The 17,685-nt window shown below is 36.3% G+C and overlaps 1 protein-coding gene across 10 annotated transcripts in view; it reads left to right on the top strand.

The window, feature by feature from the left end:
* N4BP2 (NEDD4 binding protein 2) overlaps positions 1–17,685 on the top strand; it is an 86,832-nt gene that overhangs the window by 63,607 nt on the left and 5,540 nt on the right. For all 10 annotated transcript variants that reach the window (XR_011437630.1, XR_011437628.1, XR_011437629.1 and 7 more), the window contains 3 exons: positions 4,772–4,910; positions 10,470–10,658; positions 11,882–12,050. Coding sequence is in view for 7 of the 10 variants with exons in the window: in XM_070263957.1 (XP_070120058.1) it covers positions 4,772–4,910; positions 10,470–10,658; positions 11,882–12,050 (497 nt within the window). In the remaining 3 variants the exon portion in view is untranslated. The remainder of the gene's footprint in view (positions 1–4,771; positions 4,911–10,469; positions 10,659–11,881; positions 12,051–17,685) is intronic.

The following is a 17,685-nucleotide window of genomic DNA, read 5'->3' as shown; positions in this document are numbered from 1 at the left end:
CCTCCAGTCTTTTGTCTAGCTCGCTGATCCATTCTTCTGTATCACCTACTCTGCTGTTGAGTCCTTCTAGTGAATTTCTCATTTCCAGTATAATATTCTTCATTTCTGATTGGTTCTTTTTTATATTTCCCAGTTCTTGGTTGACATTCTCACTGAGTTCATCCATTTTTCTCCCAAGAGCAGTGAGCATTCTTATGACTATTAGTTTCTACTCTTTGTCAGGTAGATTGTTTATCTCTGTTTTGTTTAGTTCTTTTTTCTGAGGATTTGTCCTGTTCTCTTATTTGGAATGTATTCCTATGTCTCCTCTTTTTGTCTCTTTCTCTGTGCTTATATCTGTGTATCAGGTAGATTAGCTATATTTCCCACTCTTGGAGGAGTGGCCTTATGTAAGAGATGCCTTAGGAGGCCCAGCAGTGTGCTTCCCTCTCATCACCAAATGTTCTAGGAGTGACCGCTGTGTGGCCTACTTGTGTCTTTCTGTTGTGGCAGTGTTGTTCTTGCTGCAGGTGCCTGGGGAGACGAGGCTTTCCCTATGGCAAGCTGGTTGTAATGCTTAGCTGTGTGTGGCTGCTGCAGTCCCTTCAGTCACTTATTGTACATGGGGAGCCCCAGCACAGTTGGCCCCAAGGTCGAATAGCACATTTCTGTTGCAGTTTTTCTCTTAAGTGAGTAGGCCCCCAGCGTGGCTGGTTGTTAGGCTCAGGGGCTTACAATTACTGTGGGCCTCTGCCTTGCAAGGCTTTTGTCAGCTCTCTAAGGAGTGCAGCTGAGTAGGGCCAGCCCTAGGCGTGGGAGCACCATGTGGCTGTTTGAGAAATACAAGTCTTCTGTAGCTGACAAGCCCCACTGCCTGCAGGGCCACACACTGCATCAATACAGTCCTGCTCCGTGCACACACACTGACACACTGAAGCACACTCAGTCACCCCACTGCAGAGGCCCTACACACGCCACTAATGCAAGCCCACTCCTTTATGCATGCCCTGCCCCACAGAGGTGGACTCACTCACCTGGCTGCAGAGGTTCCAGACACCCCACCTCTGTGGGCCCATGAGTTGCCCCAGGACTTGCTTTTTGGTGGGGCCTGTACCTAAGGCAGGCTGCCTGCCCTGGCTGAGCTGGATTAAATCTGTGCTCTGGTGGTGGGTCAGACTCCTGGGCTAAGAGCTCCAGTGGCATCTGCAAACATCTGTGTCAGCATGCCTGTACTAGGTCACAATAATGGCTGCCACCAATATCTGAGTCCCTGGGGAGGGGGTCCCAGCCTGGGGCAGTTTCATCTCTTGCTAAGGTGTACCTAGAACCTATCATGTGAGTCTCTTTTCTCAAAAGGACTGTACACCTTTCCTTCTGGTAATTTTAGGTTGCTTTCTGAAATGGGTGAATTTGTGCGTGGCCCCTTTAAGAGCAGGTTTTTTCCGTTTATGCCTGATAGCTTTTCTGGGGCTAATCCCCATTGTTGTTAATAGCCGGCAAAGCTAGATATTATGACATTTGTCTCGGTTGTGCTGAGTCCAGAAGCTGCTTATTGTGGTAACACTCTGCCGCTCAGATCCCCAACTCCTCCAGGGAAGTCTTTGTACCTCAAGGTTGCTCCTGGCCAGCCATGAAGTGCCGCAGCCAGAACATGGCTTTCCCTCTCCAGAAAGGAATTTCTGTCTCCTCCACCTCGGTCAGCACTGTCCCTGTTTGGGAGGTTCTTTTTGTCTAGTTTTCCGTTCTCTCTCAGGGGTAATTTTTCCAAGAATAGTTGTAAATTTGTCCTGTCCATGGGAAGAGGTGAGTTCAGAGTCCAACTATGCTGCCGTCTTGACATTGGATCCTGCCTTTAGGTTTTTGTGTTTGTTTTTTTCCTTCAGTGCAGTGTAGGAATTGATTTTGGGATTTTTGTAACAGTAATTAAATGTGATTGGTCTGTGATTTTTCTGTTCCTGTTCTATCTTTGTCAGATTTTGGTTTGAGGGTTTTATTTAGTATTAGGCTTCATAAAATAAACTGGCAAGACTGCCGTTCTTCTCTATGCTCTGGAAAGCTTAATGACTTAGTATCTTGAAGGTTCTGTGCTTGTGCCTCTTCAAGGAGGGGATCTTTAGAACCTTTTAAGCTTATTACTTTATTCACGTTTGCTTTTTTCACGAGGCTTTTCTGGTAGTCTTCCAGAAAATCATCAGTTTTACCTTGGTTTTCAAGTTTATTATTGTCAAATTGTATATAATATTCTTTTATAATTAAAAACATTATTTTGTATTTGATCACATCCCTTTTCTTTTTCCTAATTTCTTTTCTGTTTTCTCTCTGTTTTTGCTCTTTATTAGATTGGCCCTTTTAAAGAACAAGCTTTTGGTTTATTGATCAAAGTCTGTTGTTTTAATGTTCCCTAATCACTTAATTTTGTTTTTATTTTTGATGATTCTTTTGTATTTTTGATGGTTCTTTTTGCTTGAAATTTGTTGATATGTTTTCAACTCTTTGCTAGTTTGTTTCCTTTCAGTCTTTAGTAACAAATACTTTTAAGAGTATGAATTTTTCTCTGTATAATGTTTTGATTTTGACATATAGTATATTCGTTTTCATTATTTTCTAAATAATCTCTAATTCAGTTTGATTTTTCATTTACCCAAGAGTTTTAAATTTTCTAAGTGGTTTGATGGCTTTGATGGTGGAGGCGGGGCGGGGAGGGAGGAGGACTTTTGCTTATTTTGTTTTGTTGTATTGGGGTATAAGAATGTGACCTGTAAGAGTTCTTTTTGGAATTTGAGTTTTTCTTTGTGGTTTAATACATGATCAGTTTTTATAAATATTTCGTGAAAGTGCTTTTGAAAAACATAGAACTCTGCATACTCAGCAGTAATAAATAAATATGTCACTTAAATCAGGTTTTTTTTTTTATTGAGTTATTGATAGCTTACAATCTTGTGAAATTTCAATTGTACATTAATGTTTGTCAGTCATGTTGTAGGTGCACCACTTCACCCTTTGTGCCCACCCCCCACCCCACCTTTCCCCTGGTATCCACTAAACTGTTCTTGGTCCATAGTTTTAAATTCGTCATATGAGTGGAGTCATACACAGATTATCTTTCTCTCGCTGGCTTATTTCACTTAACATAATTCTCTCAGGGTCCATCCATGTTATTGCAAATGGAATGATTTTGTTCTGTTTTGCAGCTGAGTAGTATTCCATTGTATATATGTACCACATCTTCTTTATCCATTCATCTGTTGATGGGCACTTAGGTTGCTTCCACGTCTTGGCTATTGTAAACAGTGCTGCAATAAACATTGGGGTGCACAGGACTTTTGGGATTGCTGACTTCAGGCTCTTTGGATAAATACCCAGTAGTGGGATGGCTGGATCGTTTAAATCAGGTTTTTAATGGTATAATTGCAATCCATAATTTCCCTATTTCTTTTTGCTACTAACTTGCTGTTTTCTTAGAAATATGTGTTAAAATCTCCCCAGGGGCTGGGGGTTAGGGGCTGGTACTGGCATATGGCAGCTCTCTTCTATGGGGACCTAGGGCAAGAGGGCCTGATGTGAAATAACCCAGAATTGTGGTTCTCTAGGTAACGTAAGGGGGCTGAGTGAGTTCTTCCTGGGGATGGCTAGAGTGATCGGTCAGGACCCTCAGGGTAGGTGGTTGATTCCCTCCATTTGTCTGCCAACCACTGGATAACTTTCTCAGTTAGCAGTAGCTTCAAGTTCATCCTGGTAAGAAGGGTAGTTGGATTCGGTTACTGCAGTATATGCCTGAGGTATAATTTCCCTCGAACAACACCAGTGGTGGAGACTGGCTTCTAGCCCCATGAGTGAGCAAGCTTGGTGATTTTAAGGGCTAGACAGGATGTAGATAATTGCTGGTAGCTTCCAGCCCCTAGGAACCCCTATGTGTTGAGCATATATGAGGAGTGGGGTGAGAGGGCTAAAGTGGAAATGGTAGTCCCAAATGGTTCCTCTTTAAGGATTCTCTTTAACAAACTGAAGAACAGCAAAATATCACACTACTTTGGATAACTAGTTATTACATTTCAAAAATATTCCTTTGTGGTCACCTCTTCGTTTTCTGACCATTGAGAGAGATCGGGAGGCTTAAATGGTCTGAAATAATGAGCAGTATAAAATCATTTATAATTTGCTTTGGAGTGAGTTTTTTTAGATATTAGAACATGAGTGTATCAGATATTTGTCAATTTTTAGAATTTCCTATTGCAGATAATGTAGTATCACCATGAAAATGTGCCTGAATAATGTAGGGGTGAGAGGTAGATACTGTTCTACTTTGTCCTTTCTGTATCCGCACTTAGAATTTCTTTGACTAGAACCCCCGTGGTATAAGTAAAAAGTAAAATTTGACACAATAAATGTCAGTTTAAAGATCTATTCTCTGTGTTTGATGTTTGAAGGAAACTGAAACCATGTGTGAATCCACCAAGGGACTTAAGAGGTATAGCTGATAAGATGAAAGAAAGCTTTGTTGTGGATATTCTACCTGGAATAAAAGATCAGAAAATGAATTAATTATCAATATGTTACCTTTTGGTATTCCTTCTAAAAATTAGTTTGGTGAGAATCTATACTTGACTTACCCTCTGTTCATTCTTGAGTCTTTCAGATATGCAATTAGCATTTAATTTCAATGTTTAAAACTTAAAAGTGAGCCAGTTTTTCATATTCTTCTAAAATGTTTGAAGGATTGCTTATGTTAATGTTTCCACATAACTTTTACTTTCGTTTACTGACATTATATTTGTACTTAAACTCTCTACAGCTATTCATTAGAACACACAGTGCAATTTCTAAACTGTGTTCTTGAAGGAGACCCTGTAAAAACAGTTGTAGCACAAGAGTTCGTTCACCAAAATGAGAATGTCCCTTCTCATACTGCACAGAAGTCTAAGGAGAAAAAGGTATAGAGTTACTCATTTTTTATTATAATGGAAAATAATTATATTGAAAATATAGTTGGTTCATTGAGATAATTTAATGATTATTTCTTACCATTTTGACTAGATCGGAAATTTAACCAATTTGGTTTAGAATATCTTTACTCAAAATAATGAATTTATAGATGATTGTTTTTTTCTTCAATGTCATTGTGCATGACAAACACTTGAATTTCTGTGAATTTTTCTGTGTAGACTCTAGACAGTAGAGTATGAGGTTTAATTGAATAGCAGTAGGGTGGTAATATGATGTGTTTTATGGTGTAAATATGTGGACGGAATTGCTTAACCATTTGAGAAACTGCCAAACTTTTTTCCAAAATGGCTGCACCACTTTATGTTCTCACCAGCAGTGTATGAGGGTTACAATTTCTTCACATCCTCTCTAATACTTGTTATTATCTGTCTTTTTTATTATAGCCATCCTAGTGGGTGTGAAGTTGTTTTAAGGGTACCTGGGATTTGTTTTAATCAGGCATGGTAAGACACACAGACATGGAGATGTCATAAAGGAAGAAGTTCATTATATGCACAGATCCCTAGAAACAGGCATGGCCCACTACGCAGGGCCACATGAGGAAGCCCCAGGATCAGTCAGGAGGCAGAGAGAGTAGGGGAAAACGTGGGCAAGAGCCTTTATTGTGGTTTCTGTGGGAAGAAATGGATGAGACAGGGTAAGCAGGCATAGAATTGGATGGTTTGAATAATTTCAGCAAGCTCTGGGGCATAGGGACTCTTCTTACTTTTCTTCTACCTGGCCTGGGTGATTAAGGGTATGTGGATGGTGGCCTGGAGTGTGAGAACCCCATAAAGGAAGTAGTTGGGCGTATAGGCTCTAGATTGGTTGGTTTGCTTATCTAAGGTGCTCTAGCAGGCAAGTTGTTTGCTGTCTCTAGGAATTAGCTAACCCTGGGGTGGTGGGGGCTGTCTCTCTAGGGGTTAGCAAGGCCCCAGATGTCAGAGCATCAGAATACAGGAAATAAAAGACATGATTAATACACAAGTGCTGTCTCATGGCTTTGATTTGCATTTCCCCGATGGCTGGTGTTGTTGAGCATCTTTTCATGTGCTTATTGGCCATTTATATCTTCTTTGAAGAAATGTTATTTATATCCTTTGCCCATTAAATTTTTCTTTTTTACTCTTGAGTTGTACAAGTTCTTTCTATATTCTAGATACAAGTCCCTTATCAGATATATAATTTGCAGAATTTTCTCCCATTCTGAGGGTTATCTTTTCACTTTTTTGATGGTGTCCTTTGAAGCACAAAAGTTTTTAACTTAGATGATGTGCAATTTATCTTTTTTCTTTGTTGCTTATGCTTTTGGTGTCATATCTAAGAAACCATTGCCTAATCCAAGGTCATAGATTTACACCTGTTTTCCTTTAAAAGTTTTATAGTTGTAGTGCTTATGTTTAGATCTTTAATCCATTCTGAGTTAATTTTTGTGTATGGTGTGCAATAGGGGTCCAAGTTCATTCTTTTCCATGTGAATATCAGTTGTTACAGCACCACTCGTAAGGACAATTCTTTCCCTGTTGAATTTTCTTAGCAACCTTGTTGAAACTGAATTGACTTGGGTTTATTGCTAGACTCTCAGTTCTATTTCATTGTTTTATATGTCTGTCATTATGCCAGTACTAAACTCTGTTGATTACTGTAGCTTTGTAGTAAGTTTTGAAGTCAAAAAGTGTGAGTTTCCAACTATGTTCTTCTTTTTTCAAGATTGTTTTGGCTATTCCGGGGCCCCTGGTATTTCCATGTGAATTTTAGGATCAGCTTGTTAATTTCTGCAAACAAGCCATCTGGAGTTGTCACAGGAATTGTGTTGAGTCTGTAGATCAATTAGAGGAGTATTGCTGTCTTAACACTATTGTGAAGATGGGGTATCTTTTGATTTATTTAGGACTTCTTAATTTCTTTCAACAGTGTGTTGTAGTTTTGAATATAAGTTTTGCATGTCTTTTGTTAAATTTATTTCTAATTTTTTTTGATACTATTGTAAATGGAATTGTTTTCTTAATTTTATTTTTAGATTGCACATTGCAAATACATAGAAATATAATTGATTTTGTATAGTAATCTTGTATTAGCTTTACACATTATTTTTAAACAGAACTTTATCATCCTGCTATTCTTACTTATTAATAAGATCACTCAGGAATAGCTTGTCTGCTCCCTTTTTTCTTTGAATATTTCACCATCAATTAGTTGATTGATATATAGGACTTAGGTGTTTATGTGATCTGTTAGTGCTATACATGGGGCAGGAACCAAGTGATACCACTGATGCCTGTGTTCAACATGGATAGATAGGTATGGTATTATAAGATATAGAGAGAGTACAAGATGATGATGAGTCCTTTAAGGTCAAACTGGGAATGAAGATTATTCTTTCTCTCTCTTGATAATAGAGGAAGGCATGGTGGGTCATTACGATGATAGAGGAGGTCATGGGGAAAGGGGCTTGCTCAAAGTGGGAGATGATTGGAAGCTGTCATCAGAAAAGGAGATTTTGTGAGTTATGTAAACATTGGCCAAAATGTAAACTTTAAGTTACTCTGGAAATTTTTCTTAGCCTTTCTCACAAAATGTAGGCAGGTGTCACAACACTGATAAACATCTTCTAAGATGTGTGAGCAGAATAGTCTGTCTCTGATATTCCAGGACCCTAAGGGACCACAGATACTAAAGGGGAGTATCATGGTACCAGGAACATTTTGGTTTATCTGTTTTCAAGAAACTGACATTTCAAACTGTTTTATTAATACTTTTCTTCTTTAGGCTTTAATAAAATTTGTAAGATTGTTAACATCGGAAATGGTTTTGGTATTATATAGTACATCATGCTTTCAAGAGAATAAGTGGTACTAATTAGGTGAATTACTAGGAAGCAAATATTTCACTTGGCTCCTGTTAATGAAGTTATAGTAAACCACATTACTGTGAAATGGATATAAAAATAAATCTTAGTTTTATTTTAAAAGAGAGTAGCTCTTTGAAAAAGCATTTCTCATTATATACTGTTTTTTTCTTTTTTAAAAATAAGAAGTGAAGGATCTCTTCCCAGAGAAACATCTATCATCTGTGTTTTTTAGTAGGAACACCAACAGAGACTCTAATGTTAAGAAATTTATGTTTAGGTTTATGAATTTATCTTTATGGTGTTAGGCACTGTGGACTTTTCAGAGGTCATAGAAAGCTTTTTTATTATCCCTTCCCCCGAAAGTCTTTGATTTTGTCAGTGATGCAAACCATACACTCGTAGAATAATATAAACATTAATATGAAACAAGCTTGTGATTAAGTGCTGCCTACAGTGACAGAAGGTTGTAGGTTCTATGAATATTCATATGTGAGAGAGCGCCTTGTGTTCTTTCATAAAATAAGCTGGATATTTGTTGCAAAGATAAATTGACTGTATAGTCTCAGTTTTACAGATAATTGGCTCTGGTAATGAGTTAGGAGTATGGTGATGCCTTTATTTTATTCTTTTCTTCAACTCTTTCAAGCCTCTAAAGTTCTAGGTGCTAAGTAAGTACAATGTAATGAGTGGAGAAATTACACAACCAACTAATACTATATTTTAAATCAGGTTTTCCCAGTGTTTCTTGTCTTCTGAACTCCATTCATGGGCAGGAAATTTGAAAAAAAATTTTTTTATCAGTCAGCAATACATATATAATATGTCGACAAAAATAATCCATATCCAATCTATAAATGAAAATTTGGCTGAGTTTATTCTGAGCTTAAATCTGAGGATTATAACCCGGGAGAGTCTTTCCACAAAGGAACAGAGCACTCCCAAGAGGTGGGGGGGTATACAGGGTCGTTATATACCCTCAAAGAGGATGTTTCACATATGATTGGAATGTCCCTTTTACAATAGTCGTGAGACTGTCGGCACAGTGATTGATGGAAATAGCAGGTAGGTCTGTCTCGGTGAACACAGCAGGGTGGCAGTCTGTTGTCTCCAGCTGGGTGGTCACAGGTGAGCTGGGAGGTGAGTGCAGCAATCAGTTCCTAGCCTAAGGAAAAATGCTAATGTCGGGGGGGAAGTTGCATCTTTATCTCAAGGGCCTTTGTTCTGGCCATAGGAAATGTCTAAGCAGATATGCAATGCGTGCTCAATAGGCAGTCAGGCCCTTTTGGAGGAAAAAAAGGAAGTCAGGCCGAATTAGGTTTATACCAAATGGCTTCCTCATATACTCCAATATATCCTATTGCTTGCCATTTTTATTTGTCAAATATATACATATAATTTTTAGTATATATTAAATTATATTATATAAAAGTTCAAATCAGTATTTTATTAAAGGTATTATAGAGTACATTATAGTTATACTCCTTGGTAATATTTCCAACTTAATGGCAATTTTCAGGTTTTATAAATTTAACAAGCAACCTATACTATTTAATGTACTTTCAATTAATTATATCAAAAAAGCATGATTTGTTAAAAAAATTGAAGTTTATATTTTTGGGGAGTTTTGGGATTGAATGTTTATAAAATGTTCATTAAATTACTTGGTATGGCTCCTAATGCCTGAAATTCTTTTAAACTTTTAAGAAAATCAACTTAAATCATAGTAGCTATTTTTCCCCCCTAAAGACATGCTAAGAAACATACCAGATTGCTGTTTGCAAGCAGTTTTCTGCAAATAACACTTTGGAGAATAGGATAAATGGAAAGCCATATTGGATATAGAAGTCATTATATTTTGCTGTTTTTTAATATAGACTTTATATTCTAGAGACATCTGGATGTACTAAGAATTTTGTTCAGAAAAATGCAATTTTCCTATTTGGTGGAGAGCAGTGAGGCAAATTTACATAATAATTATTTTCATTACCTTATGTTTTGAATTAGAGTCATTTTTGCTTTGAGATTTAAGTATCCATTTTGGGTAACAATTACTTGATAGATGACTTTTCACAAATCTTATTGAAATTATGTAATAGTCAACACTACCATAGTGGATAGTTTGTAGTCAACTGATTGAAAACTGGTCCATAAATGTACTTATGATTTTTATTAACTACAGGCATGATCACTCCACATGCCCTTCTGTTTTAAAGAGAATATTATTCAATTATTTTATTGATTGGTTTTTTAAAAATATAAACTGAAATATGCCATTACTGCTTTCAATGACTGGACCCTTTGAATGGATTTTCAAACTAAAATTTGGAAAATTTTGCATGAGGTAAATGTTTTATTCTTTGAAAATCTTATATTCTCTGTTTTGGCTTGATTTTGTGACCTAATTATACTTTGGCAGCTTTAGAGAACTTTCAACATTTCCTAAGGTTAGAGTGGTTAAAGAAGGGGTACCCGTATGGCATGAAAAGGTTAATGATAGTTGCTGAGTGCATGACTTACTACGTAGACACTAGGAGAATCTGTTTTCTGAGAAGAAAGATGAAAAATAGTACTGCCCCATTTTCATATACATTTTCTGAGGATAAAGCCTGTATTTCCTACTTTCTTCATATTTTACTTATTTTGTAACTTCTTATAGACAAAGAAAATGAAAGAGACTGAAGATGTACCAAGTGAACCATCTTTCCAGGATTTTGAGTACCCAGAGTATGACGACTACAGGGCGGAGGCTTTCCTGCACCAGCAGAAGAGGATGGAGTGCTACAGCAAGGCAAAAGAAGCCTATCGGATGGGGAAGAAAAACGTTGCCACTTTTTATGCCCAGCAGGTAAAGTAGAAAACCGATTATTATTATTTCTTTGTCACTCACATTGTCCGAACAGTCTTAAAGCAGATAAAACTCATATTGTGACAAGATTAAGTTATTCTGGGAAATGTAAGTTATATAAGTGACATAAATAAGGTATCCTAATAGATAAGAAATGTATGGTTCTGAGAATTTCATCTCCTTTGAAATGCCCCATTTCCGTGGTTGCTTTTGCCTTTATGGCATGCATGAACTGCAGTTTACTCTGACAGTCCATGTTTTCTCTTAAGTTAGATTCCATCATTCAGTACTATTTCTAAACAGATACAGGTTTTCTGGAGGAAAAACAGCATGATGTTAATATTGGCCATCTTATGGTGGGATTACAGGGGACTTGTACTTTCCATCAGGTTTTAATTTTTAGTAATGTATCACTTTTATAGTGAGAAACAGAAAATTACGTTAATATCTTTCAGGAAAGTAAAATTTCTACCTGGGCTCATTTGGCATGGTATTACAAGAAACCTGCCTGATTTACTTTTTGTGGTTCCATGTGGCTTACTTTCTCATGAGAGAGCAGAGAAAGGTATCAAACTGTTCTAATGCTGTGAGCCCTAACAGCATACCTTGAGGGATGGCTTCAGGGGTAACTATAAGGTGTTGAAAGGGATGAGACCCAGGATTATCAAAGGATAAACCAGTGGATTTTTTTCTTGAGATGGGTGGTGTTTAAGTTTCCCTCTTCTTGATTTTTGCTTCAGAAAATATATAGGAATGATGATTCACTTGTTTAAGAACTGTATTATTAATCCACCAAAATTCACCTTAATTTCAGCATATTCTTGCATATTAGCCCATTCCATTATTTAAAGTTTTAGATTTATTTATTTTCTTTTTTGAGGAAGATTAGCCCTGAGCTAACATATGGTGCCAATCCTCGTCTTTTTTGCTGAGGAAGACTGGCCCTGAACTAACATCTGTGCCCATCTTCCTTTACTTTATACGTGGGATGCCTGCCACGGCATGGCTGTGCCAAGTGGTGCGTAGGTCCACACCCTGGATCCAGGCCGGCGAATCCTGGGCTGCTGAAGCAGAACATGCGAATTTAACCACTGTGCCTTCAGGCTGGCCCTTACTGTTCCCTCTTTTGTTCTGTCTTTTATTTGGGGCACTGTTTGTTTCCTCATTGCCTACCAAGTAGCAAATATCAAAAGTGTTTACTGGTGATGTGTTCATAATTAAAGGGTAGTCTCCATGAACAGAAGATGAAAGAAGCCAATCACCTTGCTGCTGTGGAGATCTTTGAGAAGGTCAATGCCTCCTTGCTGCCACAGAATGTTTTAGATCTCCATGGGCTGCATGTGGATGAAGCTATAGAACATTTGATGACAGTTTTACAGCAGAAAACTGAAGGTAGGACTGTGATAATGACAAATTTTCAATAGAAAATATGTCTTTGCTTATGTTGATATAACTTGTAAACTCAGGAAATTCTGAATGTGCAGGCTGAGGATATCTGTGCCACATTTATAGATGTTTGTATTAGGCTCATTCTTCAAGGGATCCCTTGGGAAAGAATTCTCATTAGCATGACCATTAGCATTTAAAAAAAATTTTCCTGTTTCAGTCATTTGTATTCCTTTGTTGTATTTACTAAAGGGAGGGCATGGTGTAATCTGAGAATCATCTTACTTATAAATGGGACCTTTCAGAAATTATACATCTTTGTTCAGTAGACATTTATCAAAGCTAACAGATGGGGCCGGCCCTGTGGCTGAGTTATTAAGTTCGCACACTCCACTTCGGGAGCCCAGGGTTTCGCCAGTTCAGATCCTAGGCATGGACATGGCACTGCTCATCAGGCCATGCTGAGGCGGCGTCCCACGTATCACAACTAGAAGGACCCATAACCAGAATACACAACTATGTACTGGGGGCTTTGGGGAGAAGAAGGAAAAATAAAAATAATAATAAAAAAAAGAACATTAAGAAAAACCCTAACAGATATTTATTAGATATCAATTGTTCAATAGATGTTTAATAAAATACAGAAGTAAATAAGGTGATAGGATTTTTACAGACTTATCACAAAAGGCAGGATTTCTGAGTGTTTACAGTATGGTGATGTTCCCGTCTCCCTTTCTGCTTATATTTTCTTTGCAGATCAATAGGAAGGGCCACTGCCTGCCTCTTGTCTAAGTTCTGCCTCTTCCCAGGGCTTTGGATGAGGATCTTTCTCATGCTTCTATTCAGTATCTTGTACTTCACATACATTAAAGTATCTTGTTGGTTTACCATCTTGTTTCCTTTTCATCATCAGATAGTAACACTTAGAAAAATTCATTCTGTTTTAGTTACCCTAGACTCTTAATACTAGAAGTCATCTCCTTTCACCACTACTAGAGTATTTTTGAATTTTCAACTTGGCTTTCTCTTCCATTTTATTGCGGAGATGTAGAGTACATGCCTGAGCTATACCTTGCAGCTCCATAGCTCCACGCTCTCATTGATAGCTATACTGTTCTGATTAATTGATTTATATACATTTTAGAAAGCTTTATACTATACTTTATATAGGTTTATCAATTCAACACATCATCACTTGTAATTAATTATTTGATTAAGTATGATTGATATAAAAGGTTGAAAATTCATGTATCATGAAAAGCATGTTGAAAAGGTTACAGAGGGATATACTAATCACTCATGAATCCAAGTAACAAGTGATAATAGCATTTGTCCATATGTGCCTCATATCTTTTTTTTTTTTACTCTTCTCTTTGTATTCTTCCCAATCCTTTTCTCTTTCTTCCCTCCTTTTCTAGTGGAAATCAACATGCTTCAGTTTGGTCTACAGTCTTCCTGGTCAATTTTTAAAATACCTTTACTATATGTATGTTCGTCCACTATAAGTCTATAGTACTCCTTTTGTGAATTTTAAAAAATGAATGTACATGGTATCACACTATATCATCAGCCAAGTCACTTATTTTATTTTCACCCAATACAGTTTTCAAGATCTACTTATCTTGGTGGATCTGGTCTTTTATTGTAACTGCTGTATAGTATTCTGTGAATGCATCGTAATGTATCCATTCCTCTGTCGACAGATATTTAGTTGTAATATTACACTGAGCTTTATTTTGTATATCAACATGTGTATTCTTATCACTTTTTTCTGACGTTTTATATTGAAAAATCAAAAACCTACAGAGAAACTGAAAGAATTGTATGAATAAATACCCGTATATCCTTTACCTAGATAGTTGTTAACATCTGGCCACATTTGCTTAATCTCTCTGAAATTTGCTGAACCATTTGAAAATAAGTAGTTAGATATTGTGGTGCTTTACCTCTAAATACCTCAGCATATGTATCTCTTAGGAGCAAATTTATTCTCCTACATGATCACAATAACATTATCACTTTTAAGACATGTATTAAACATTGTTACAATAATATTATCTAAAATGCAGGCCATATTCAAATTTCTCCAGTTGTATGGATAATGTCTTGTATAGCTGTGCCTTTTTGTCCCCCTCAGTCCAGGATCAGTCAGACATCACATTTGCAGTTGATTGCCCCATGTCTGTAGTCTCTTGTAATAGAGAATAGTTCTTCTCCCTGTTTTTTGTCTTCTCTGTCGACATTTTTGAAGACTCCAAGCCAGTTGTTTGCTAGTGTGTTGTGCAGTTTTAATTTGTCTGATTGTTTCCTTATGATTAGATTCAGTTTAAAATTTTCTTGGTAAAAATACAACATAGGGAATGTTAAGTTGCCCTTGGTGACTATATCAAGAGACTTACATGGTCAGATTGCCCCAATATTGGTGATGTTAAGTTTGATTTCTTAGCTAAGGTAGGACTTTATCAGATTTCTCTATGTAAATGTACCTTTTTGTAATTAATTAGTAAATTTTGGTGATTGATACTTTGTGACTGTGTGAATAACTGTTCTACAATATTTTGCCTGATGATTTTAGCATCCATTGATGATCCTTAGCTGAATCAATTATTATATTGGTGGTTGCATATTGATGTTTTATAATTTGTATTCATTCTATGTTTATTAGCAGACATTCTTCAATAAAGTAGGGGATTCCCCTCCCCCGGTAGTTTTTTAAATAGAATTTTGGAAATGTAGGAGAAAATCTAGAAAACAATAAGAATAGAGATTAGAAAAGAGAAAATTTAAGAGCAGTTTAAATACATTATTTAATCTGAAGAAAGGAAAAACTCTTATATAGAAGTATTATAAGAGAACGTTCTGTCTATAGAGGATGAGTTAATCATTTATGCAATAAAATTTGATTATCTTCTGTATTCTAGATTCAAGGATAAAGCAGTGAAAAAGACACATAATCTCTGTCTTTATGGAGTTTGCTAATGGAGTGTGCTGTCTAGTAGAGTAGATGAGAGTGAACAAATAGTTAACATAAATAATTTCCGTTGTGGTAAGAAAGTACAGGTTGCCATGGTGCATGTAGCGTAACTTCCAAAATCTCTACATAATCTGTTCCTTGGCCTGCCTCTCCATTCTCATCTTGTGTTGTGCTCCTCTTCCTTATCTGTATGTTTAGCTACACTGTCATTTCTTGACCTCCACACTAAGTTGGGCTACCCATTAATAGCCTCTCATAGTCTCCCTATGTATCACAGTCTTTATAAAAAGCTTATTGTGTAATTGATTATTAATTGGCCAAGAATTGAGTCAGTGATGATTATTAAATCATCTTTGTATATAGTGCCTTTCATTCAACACCCAAAAAAGTTGAATAAATGACTGAATAAAGGGTAGGTATTCCTCTGGTTTTATAGATGAGGAAACTGATGATTTAAAAAGTTTAATAAAATGGAAAATAATAAATGTTGGTAAGGATGTAGAGACTTGGTATTGCTGGTGGGAATGTTAAATGGTGCAACCACTGTGGAAAAAGTTGGCATTCCTTTAAAGTTAAACATAGAGTTACCATATGACCCAGCAGTTCTGCTCCTAGGTATGTACACAAGAGAATTGAAAACATGCTTTCTTCACATGAAAACTTGTACATGAATGTTCATAATAGCTAAAAAGTGGAAACCCAAATGTCCAATCAACTGAAGAATGAACAAACAAAATGTGGTATATCCATACAATGAAATATTATTCAACCATGAAATAGAATGAAGTACTGATGCCACAACATGGGTGAACCTTGTAAACATTATGCTATGTGAAAGAAGCCAGATACAAAGGCGACATGTTGTATGATTTCCGTTTATATGAAATGTCCAGAATTAGCAAATTCATAGAAACAGAAAGCACATTGCTGGTTGCTGGGCCTGGAAAAGGAGGGAATGAAGAATGACTGCTAAGAGGTGCAGAATCTCTTTTTGAGATGATGGAATGTCCTGGAATTAGATAGTGATGATGGTTGCACAACAGTGTAGAATACTAAAAACCACTGAATTATACATTTTAAAATCGTGAATTTTATGTTATGTGAATTTTATCTCAATAAAAAAAATTACAAGAAAAAAAAGAGTTAAATAACTTGTGTAATGTGATCCTTGGTCAGACCCAAGACACAAATTCTTTCTAGAAGCCAAGGCCCATGTTGTGTATGCTGCCATCTGTAGTTACTGGAAGTCACCAGCAGATGGTAGTATTGTTGAATGCAGATGTCTCCAGGGGAAAATCTGTAGCTGTGCCTTGTGTTGCTTTTAGTTATAAGATGAAAGGATTGTCAAAATTGGGGATGAATTAAAAAAATATATCTGAACCTATGTGCCTTGTGATTAAAATATACGCCACCACCACCAATGAAGTCTTTTTGCTCCCAAATAAACCAGAAGCAGATCAATCCTTTAGATCTGACTATTACTTTATAGTAATTTACAGGGAATAGAAGAAAATGTTAAATGGCACCATGGGGATACAATCAGCAAAATACACACTGTGAAAATCTAGGATAAATGATCCAATTTTTTCAACAAATTGTAAAGAAAAACACAAGGGGAGGAAGAACCTTTAGATTAAAAGTATTTAAGAAATGTGTCAGCCAAATGCAACATGTGGGCTTATTTTTAACTCCAATTCAAATAATTTTTTTTGTAAAAAACATTTTTTTGAGACTATTGGGGGCAATTTTTAGTTATTTTAAGATGCTGATGGTATTAAGGGACTATTTTTAATTTTGTAAGAATGATGGTGACATTGTGGTTATATATATTTTTAAAGGAGTCCATATCTTTTTGAAATACTGAAATATTATGGTTGAAATGATAAAAACATCTGGGATATGCTTAAAAATGAGTTAAACAGTTTTTTAAAAGGTGATAAATGGTAGGAACAGCCTGAAATTTGGGAACCTAAACATATACATTCATTCAACAAACATCCTTTGAACACCTACTTTATCTGAGTCGCACAGAGGACATTTCATAGCAATAAATGAACTATGGAAAGGTGAAGTGGTCTAAAGGATTGACCTACCTGACAAGGGGAGCAGTAGAGAAAGAGCAATGAGAATGAATTATGGTTAGTTAAGAGATTTAAGTTTTTTTAAAGTAAACTTGTTTGTAATATCTCATATGTAAAGTACAATGCGTAAATTACAGTTGTTTAGCTTAAAAACTTTTTACAAAGTGAATACCCTTGTGTAGCCAGCACTTAGGGAGAGTTGAATTTTAAATGACGTATTGCTTAAAGGAATGGATATGGTTTAGAGTAGAAATGGAGATCTTAAGCAAAGAAGGAATTAGAAATGCAAGAGCAACATGTCCTCTTAAAATTCCAGGTTAAATATTGCCCTGGAGATGTGAGACTTGAAAAGCCATCTGTTTGTAGATCTGCTGGAGTCTTAGGGCAACTTAATGAGCAGAACATGGAATGTTTATATTATGTGTATATATATTTTATGCTAAAGATCAAAACTTGTGCTATTTATAACTGAGGAACAAGTATTTATTAAATTCATTACATCAGCTCATTATTAACAGTTTTTTTGTTATTCTATTACAGCTATTATTGAGTTTCAGGATTTATTTATGTACTTGATTTTCAGAAA

Source organism: Equus caballus, chromosome 3 (assembly GCF_041296265.1).
Source record: "Equus caballus isolate H_3958 breed thoroughbred chromosome 3, TB-T2T, whole genome shotgun sequence".
Taxonomy (NCBI): Eukaryota; Metazoa; Chordata; class Mammalia; order Perissodactyla; family Equidae; genus Equus; species Equus caballus.
This window is presented reverse-complemented; position numbering and strand designations above follow the sequence as displayed.